Raw genomic sequence first — 8436 nt, 5'->3', positions numbered from 1 at the left:
CTCTGTAGTCCTTCCCTCTGAGCTGACTGCTTCTTTCCAAGGCACGCTGGCTCTCTAGATTCGACAATTCAATTATCTTTAATTCTTAATTCTCTTCTGTTCCCTTCCTGCCAATTTGTTTTTTTAATTGTCTCTCATATTTGATCCTGAGCTCCTTTATCTTACTGAGCCTATTTCTTCCTCTCTGAAACAGGGATAATACCCTGTAAGAGGATTAAATGAGCTAAATGCACGTAAATTGTTTAGCTTGGGTCTATTACGTAGCCAAAACTTAAAGGCTGGCTCTTGTCACTTGGGGCTAAGAACTGGACATCTATACGTAAGTAAGAGGAAGTTTTTCTGCCTGAAAAAAGCATGTTTGGTCTACCTTGTCAGATTAGCTTTTAAGCTCAAATTTGATGCTCACGTATTCCAAACTCCATTCTGTTAACAGGATAAGGCCCGGGACCCTTAGAAAGCAAATTCCTTGAGGTAGCCGCCCTGCCTGCCAGCTTTCTTGCCTCCTGCCTCACAGACCAAACTAAAGCATTCAGTATTACATACATATTCCTCTTGGTTTATCACCGGTGTTTGCTGTTGCCACTCTCTCTGCCCGGAAAGGCCTATGTCATACCACAAAACTCCCTTGTGTTAGTTACATGTTCTTCTATCCGGCAGGTATTCAGTGCCTACTATGTCCTAGTACTGTTCTAAGCACTTGGAATACCCTTGTGTGAATAAGACAAAGTTCCTGCCCTCAAAACCTATGCAACGGCAGTCAAGACAGGCAAACATAACACACAAACATATTTTACTATATAACAAAGCAAACATATACACCACGTGTCAAGTTTGGGTGAAGACAACATACATGCACATCCCCTTCTATCAAAGTACGAGCTCAAAGGCTGGAACCAGGTCTTATGCAAAGTCTTTGTATCCTCATGGATTTGTAGATGCTTGACATTCTTGAATCAGTAATAATAATATCCTGGAGATTTTTTTTTTATATTGTCAAATGTGAAATTCCTGGGGGCGCCTGGGTGGCTCAGTCAGTCGAATGTCCAATTTCGCCTCAGGCCACGATCTCACGGTTTGTGAGCTTGAGCCCCACATTGGGCTTGCTGCTGTCAGCTCGGAGCCTGCTTCAGATCCTGTCCCTCTCTGCCCCTTCTCCACTCACACTCTCTTTCTCTCAAAAATAAACACGAAAAAACCCCGCAAATACTAAATTGCTAAAGAGTACCAGGAACTGCATTCAAATTCAACAAAATGAGTTCATCTGTGCCTGCTTGTGCACCATTCTTTTATTGAGAACTATAAAGGTTAAAGAAAATGTCTTATATGTTCAGATGGTAGAATTTTTTTCTGGCCAAACATGGCAATTTTTATAGTGGCCTGGGTGTTCAGAGTACAGGCTCTTAGTTGGAGTCTTTTAAGGTTTTATTTAAAAATTTTTTTTTACTGTTCATTTTTGAGAGAGAGAGAGAGAGGGAGACAGAGCATGAGCAGAGGAGGAACAGAGAGAGGGAGACACAGAATCCAAAGCAGGTTCCAGGCTCTGAGCTGTCAGCACAGAGCCCGGCACAGGGCCCAAACACAAATTGTGAGATCATGACCTGAGCCAAAGTCAGACGCTTAACCGACTGAGCTACCCAAGCACCCCTGTATCTTTATAGTTCTAGATTACCTTCCTTCACTTTTGGAAATAATGAAACATTACATCTAGAAGATTGGAGAGAACAGTATTGTGGAAACTTATGTGTCTACCACTCAGATTTAATATATATAGGCTTTTCATATTTTCCGTATTTCTGGAAATACTTTTTTAAATAAAATGTTACAGATAACATTAAAGTTCTCTTTGTGCCCTGCTCTATTTCTGTCCCGTTTCCTCTCTTCTCAGTATAGTTCTTATGTATCTTCAAACAAACAAAAAACCGCTTAAAATGAGCCACTCAGGTGACCCTAAGATTTTTTTATTTTTTTAACTTTTTTAATGTTTATTTTTGAGAGAGACGGAGACAGAGTGCGAGCAGGGAAGGGGCAGAGAGAGGGAGACAGAATCCGAAGCAGGCTCCAGGCTCTGAGGTCAGCAGAGAGCCTGACATGGGGCTTGAACTCATGAACTGTGAGATCACGACGTGAGCTGAAGTCAGATGCCTGATGGAGCCACCCAGGTGCCCCAGATTTTAAACATAATTTTATTTTAATGTTCATTTACTTTGAAAGAGTGAGCATATGAGCTGGGGAAGGGCAGAGAGAGGGAGACAGAGATTCCCAAGCAGGCTCCTTGCAGTCAGTGCAGAGCTTGACATAGAGCTCAAACCCATGAACCAGAAAATCTGACCTGAGCTGAAATCAGAAGTCAGACGCTCAACTGACTGAGCCACCCAGGTGCCACTCAAGATTTTACTTTTAAGTAAACTATACCCAATGTAGGGCTTGAGCCCACAACCCCGAGATCAAGAGTCACAGGCTCCACTGACCGACCCAGCCAGGTGCGCCTGAGTTGGTCTTAAGTCCAAATGGCTATTCTGCTAACCCCTTAGCCTTTGTTAAGACACATGCAAACTGGGGCAGCTAACGGAACATAGCATCTGGGTTATCACTGAGAACTAAAGGACTTCCCCATATATACTAGAAGTACTTAATGCTATTAGCTATTGTGTTGTTATTATTATGGGGTGGAAATAGGCTTAATTTGCTTTTAATATCCACGGACACTTGTGTGAGAATATACGTATTTCGGGAAGCTTCTGAAACAGAAGAGAGTACTTTGGAGCAAAGACTTTAGAAAAAGATTATAATCTGATAATTGAAATAAACGAACACTTGCTAAGAATTTAAGGAACCCAGAAAAGATCCACACTTTCTGTTGACCAGATTTATTGAACAAAATTCTATGTACAAAGTGACCTGGACCTGCTGCTTCAAAACATGATCCTTTCTTAATATTTTGAGAAGTCAGCCCATTGAGTGTCAAAAAGCAACTCACTCAAAAATGGACAGAAAAGTGCCCAATGTACACTAAATGGCCGAACTACTGGGACTTCCCTAGTCCTACAAGATAATTAACATAGGTAGGATCTAGCGTCTATGACAGGCGGCTGGGGAACTGATACGAGATGTCACGAGGCCATCTTGTGCACTGCCACCGTGATGCTGTCATGTTTCTGGATCATAATGTTCCTGAAAGGCAAAGCAGAAGATAGTCAGTAAAATGTTACAAGTGCGAGTCTGTTGAAGACTGAAGATGCTATTTGGTTTAGGACACAACTAAAAAAATATTATGCATCATTTTTTCTATGTATGAAAGCAATATATGAACGCAAGAAAACATGGGAAATACAGAACAGTATAAAATATGAAAATGAATCCTATAATCCTACCACTCAGAGAAAACCACTACTAATGTGTTCTGTTTTTTAAATCTCCATGTGTATTATACATGCATTTTTTCCCCCTCTTTTTACAAAACTGTGATCATACTGTGCATGGTTCTGTATTCTGCTTTTGTTACTATTATTCTGAGGATGCTCACTTGGAAGATCTTTAGTGTTTCTATTACTACAGAAGTAGTTTCTGTTCTTTGATTGGTCTTTATGCTATTTATGACTTTCTTTTTCTTTATAGACTGATAGTTCATGACAATTTTTACTCTTCATTTACATGTCATTGTGGTCTGAAAGCACATTAGCTTCAGAGATCAGTCTATTTCCTCCTGTGGTCCAAAGGGTAAAGAACCTTCCTCCAAGTTCTCTGAATGCACCATCACTAATAACACAGAGCAGGCCCCACGCAAGTTTCCCAGGGGTTTTTCTGATTAAAAAGAAGAGGAACTGTTAACATCTACTCACCCATTATCTGACTCTAGACACACCACAGGAATATCAGTGGGGTCTGAGGTTAGCTTGGCTGCTTGCTGGGCTAGAACAGATACCACCCCAGCGTGCTCATCTGACAGGGTCCCACGGCCTGGAAGACAGAGATGTAATCATGTCACCTGATTGTCCAAAAAGGAGGACAGAGCTATAATATGATCTCTCAGGATGTAGTCACAAAAAGGCGGCTCAGTTCACGGTCTTTTAGGTTTGGTACTGACATGAAATACTTTTGCCCTGCCACTCGGCTGGTTCCAGAAATGAGAAAACCAGACAACAGTTCTGAAATCAATAAAGCCCTGACACTCAATTTTCAGTCGTTCTCATCACCATCTCTAACCACCTTCTCAAGCGTATAAGGAAGCTGTAAATTTAACTCAATCTGAAAGGCATAAAATCATTTTACAAGAACCTTACTGAAACCAACAAGAAATTCAGAGGTGAAGTTGACAAAAAGCAGTCAGTAAGGGCAAGAGACTTGTTGAAACTAATTAATTCCTCATGGGAAATCTGATTTCCTTTCACCGAGCTCAACCTCTAAGGATTCAAAAGCCTTTATTCAGGAGTTCAGCTGTAAGATCACCTTGACAGTATACGTGAATATTCTATGAGCAGTTATTTCTACTAGAATAAGCTGGCTGCTTTCAAATATCAACCTACCTGGCTTTTTGCTAATGTTTGTTTCAGCCGGTAGATAATTAAATCTTGGGTATCAGATACAAAAAGTAGTTACTAAGTTCACAGTATATTTCCACATATAAAGGCAACACAAGCTCAAGCCTGAAACTGTCAGGTAACAGGCATATGCCACAATGGCGTTGGTGGATTTACTCTTGTTACATAAAACACTGGTTGGACGGACAGTGCAGTCTTTCGGGTCTTGAAGGTTTCCTGAAGGAACTTATTTCATTTTAGATTTCCACACTTGAACTTAAGCCTTCTCATCAGCAAGCACCCCGAGTAAACCTGCCTGTTTCCTCCCAAGTTAATGAGCTGTGTGAAATCGGAGTTACGCAGATGCCCTCTTTCAGTTACACTCCCAGCAAAAATTCAGAGCTTTAAAAATTCCTGCAGTAAAGAGGAGTAAGGAGTCAGCAGTCCTTGGTTTACGAGTTCTGACATGAATTATTTGAATGCTTTAGATACTTACTTTTCAGGATTTATCTCCTCATCTGTAACTCTTACATTTATTGAGCATTATGTCTGGGTTCTGTGCTGAGTGTTTTACACATATTACATAATCTTCTAGCACTGTGACTAAGAGATTTTTGGAGCAAGACTCAAATCCTAGCTCAACCCTAGCTGCATGACCTTAGGCAAGTTACTCAACCCGTGCGTTGATTTCTTTATCTACTTCACAGGGTTGTTATGAGCATCAAATGTCGCAATATGTGTAAAGCACTTAGAATGATGCCTGGCACACAGTAAGAGCTCAATAAATGCAATTCTGTAATTATTGTCATTATTAGACAACAGCCCAGTAAAGAGATGGTGGGTCGGCACAGCCATGGCAGCTCGGTGTCCTTTCCATGCATGTTGGCCAACTGCCCTTGATCTTTGCTGCCCAAGGCCCCCACCCTGGCCAAGGCCTGGCTGCTCAGCACCATCCTGTGCCCCCCCGGGGCCTGGATGAGGACTGTGGCGCTGCGGGTGGCCTTGTCGCTCAGGCAGTTTCCGGGTACAGTTACCCAAGTGGGCTGCCAGTATAATGACATGCCTCCTTTGACGTTAGAGCGAATCAAGGACCATATTCTTTATGGCTTAAAACTTAAGGATAAAACTGACCCAGAAAAGCTCTAAATAAATTCCCATTTAATGAAAAGACCAAACAGCTTAGACTGTTTGGACCAAGTAGAGACTATCATGGACACGGAGGACGACTTTGGGCTGAAATTCCTGATACAGATACGGAGAAGGTAATGCATTCACAAGAAATTGTAGATTACAATGCAGATAAGGAGGATGTATATGAATAAAATATCAGACCCCCTTTCTTCACTGAGAGAAGACAAGGAAGATACTGGTGAGTGTCTGGAAGTGAGAATGTGTTTTGGCGTTATTGCTGACTTGGACAGAGTAATTCTGTTTAAACTTGCATTTAAATTGCTTAAGTGTTTTTGCCCTTTGAAAATAAATCTATAAAACCAACCAACCAACCAACCAACCAACCATTACCTAGTAAAGAAACTGAGGCTCAGAAAGGCTATTTTTGGTCCTAGTTCACATTGCTAGCAAAGGGAAGTACAGGGGGTTGATCCCAAGTGTGTCGAACTCCGAAACCCGTTTTTATTGCCTACTCTCTTACTGTTAAGTGTAGGTGAACTAAAAAAACCCAGCAACATCCATCTTGCTGGGTTACTGTGCAAATTAGAGACAATGTATATACAAAGCCTAGCAGTCCACACACATTCAATAAATGATTCCTGCTGCTATTATGTGAAGTCCTTTCCAGACCCAATTTAAAATCATTCGAATACTATTTTAGCAGAAACAACTTTGTAGCACTAGAACTGCAAGGCACATTTCTACCTTCATAAATACCAATTGAAAAATTTTAATTTTCTAATCTTGTTTGGAGATAAACTGTACTCTCACAAAAGTACCCAGTGGCAGGATAACAGGAAGTAAAAACTGGAGAACAGCACACTAGGCTCCGAATCAGTATCAGATGCTATGCAATCCAACAAAGGGTTGACAGTCAAGATACTTACAGCCCAGGTTAAGTCCTTGTGAATCTGTGCACAGGACTCCAACAATGGATGGATTCTTCATTCTAAAATTCCAGGAACACCCAGGGAATGAAGCAGATGATGTCAGAAAATGAATTTAAATAATTACAACAACACATTTAGGTTTTTCTATGCACCAGGCATTGCTGGGCTTTAAACCAGTGTTTCTCAATCTTTTTTCATTATCACCCACTCCCCACTACCCCCGAGAAAAACTAAATTACAATGAACTTATTTAAACTTAATAGCTAAACCGATTTATGTCTGACGGGAGAAAAGATTGTGTTGGGTACCGCTGAGCTTTGGAAGACTGCAAATATTGCAATATCAGTATTTTGTCGCTATTAAAAATGCACAAAAAGTAAGGCTGGTTGTCTCCAGGAGGGGAAATGGGAGAAACTGAGGCGCATTGGTGGGAGGGAGCTGTTTCCCTGTACGCCTTCTCATGCTTCTCTGGTTCTTCTTCTTTTTTTTTTTAAACGTTTATTCATTTTTTTAAAGAGAGGAGACAGAGCACGAATGGGGAACGGGGGCAGAGAGGGGGACACAACTCCAAGCAGGCTCCAGGCTCTGTGTCAGCACAGTGCCAAACCCGCCGCTGGAATCCTTGAACCGAGACATCATGACCAGAGCGGAAGTCCTATGTTTAACCGATTGAGCCACCCCGGCACCCCTCATAGTTTTCCAATTGCTTATTACGTGGAGAGTACTCGTTCGAGAATTTAAGAGATGTCTTTCATTTTCTCAAGCGCCAAGTAACTGATCGGTTACACACGGAAGGAGATACGTGTGTGTTTGTATTTACACTGCAGGGCTCGCTTTGCACCCCTGGTACAACCTTCCCCCAAATGAACCCATTTCTGAAAACTCCTGAAGAACGACCCTGCCCATACAGACAACTGCAACACGACGGGCGGTTCTGGCCTTGGCTTTGGGCCGCGGAGACCAGCTCTGGGACGGAGGGTGCGGAGCCCTGGCGGGATTTTAATTCCAGGCCACCCCCTCCACTCCGCGGTCCCGGGACAGGGCTCACAGCCTCACCCCGCGGCCAGAGGATCCCCAACACGCCCGGCCCGCACCCGGAGCGCGCACCCTTTGTCCCGCTCAAGTCCCCCGCCGCGACCTCAGGTCAGCCAAGAGGTCGTACTACTCACGTGTCCTCCAAGTGCTGCTCCAAGGTCGCCTCCATCTCGCCCGCCGTCCGCGCGGCTCGGGATCCCGCAGCTCTTCGCGTCCTTCGGCGCCCCAGGCCCGGAGCGCGTCTCGCTCACGTGACATGAACCGAGCGCAGACAGGGACGGCGCCTCCAGAGGGACAAACTTCTCCGTGCAAACTCCTCGTTGTGTTCGGGGGAGTTCGTTCCGCCCCTGCTACCCTCAGAGCCACGAGCTGGCGGCGCCGCGTTCTCCCCTTCGGGGGAGAGGTGTGCAGCTGGGCCGCCGAGTTCTTGGTTCCCGGCCTGGCACTTTGTCTCAGCGGTGTCAACCTTTGGATTCCCATTCAACCGATTCCGAAACCTTCAGGCCAGATCTTATTTGCGTTTTACAACAGCCCAGCGGGGTCAGGCAGGGTCTGATCCAGGCGGTGTGGCAGAGACAGAGAAGAGAGACTCAGGACCCTGGTGCCGAGCTGCCCAGGTGTGTCGGGGAGAAGATGTGCACACAGGGGCTAGAGAACCACCCGGAACGCGGTTAAAACTCCATGCTACATATTGGGAAGTGTCGGGATTTTAACAAAGTCATTGATTATTGGTTCTTCTTTGGTGAGGGCTCAGGAAAGTTTGGGAAAGAAGGTGTCACTTGTAAAGAAGACTGAGTAGGGATGCTTAAAAATAAGTTTAAAAA

The 8436-nt window shown here is 43.7% G+C and overlaps 1 protein-coding gene across 1 annotated transcript; it reads right to left on the bottom strand.

Annotated features, from left to right (window-relative positions):
• Positions 1 to 2851: 2851 nt before the first annotated feature.
• Positions 2852 to 7895, bottom strand: LAMTOR5 (late endosomal/lysosomal adaptor, MAPK and MTOR activator 5). Its single transcript, XM_047873816.1, has 4 exons — positions 7747 to 7895; positions 6575 to 6636; positions 3840 to 3957; positions 2852 to 3171 (listed from the first exon to the last, which is right to left on the bottom strand). The coding sequence occupies exons 1-4, from the start codon at positions 7779 to 7781 to the stop codon at positions 3111 to 3113; spliced, it is 276 nt and encodes a 91-aa protein (XP_047729772.1). The 5' UTR covers positions 7782 to 7895; the 3' UTR covers positions 2852 to 3110.
• Positions 7896 to 8436: the final 541 nt, after the last annotated feature.

The sequence above is a fragment of the Prionailurus viverrinus genome, chromosome C1 (assembly GCF_022837055.1).
Source record: "Prionailurus viverrinus isolate Anna chromosome C1, UM_Priviv_1.0, whole genome shotgun sequence".
NCBI lineage: Eukaryota > Metazoa > Chordata > Mammalia > Carnivora > Felidae > Prionailurus > Prionailurus viverrinus.
This window is presented reverse-complemented; position numbering and strand designations above follow the sequence as displayed.

Excerpts from the sequence above, each read along its gene's own strand:
- LAMTOR5 (XM_047873816.1), bottom strand. The coding sequence starts at position 7,781 with ATGGAGGCGACCTTGGAGCAGCACTTGGAGGACAC. Across the intron at positions 6,637-7,746 it reads GAGCAGCACTTGGAGGACAC|AATGAAGAATCCATCCATTG; the intron begins GTGAGTAGTACG and ends CTGGAATTTTAG. Across the intron at positions 3,958-6,574 it reads ACAAGGACTTAACCTGGGCT|GCCGTGGGACCCTGTCAGAT; the intron begins GTAAGTATCTTG and ends TCTGTCTTCCAG.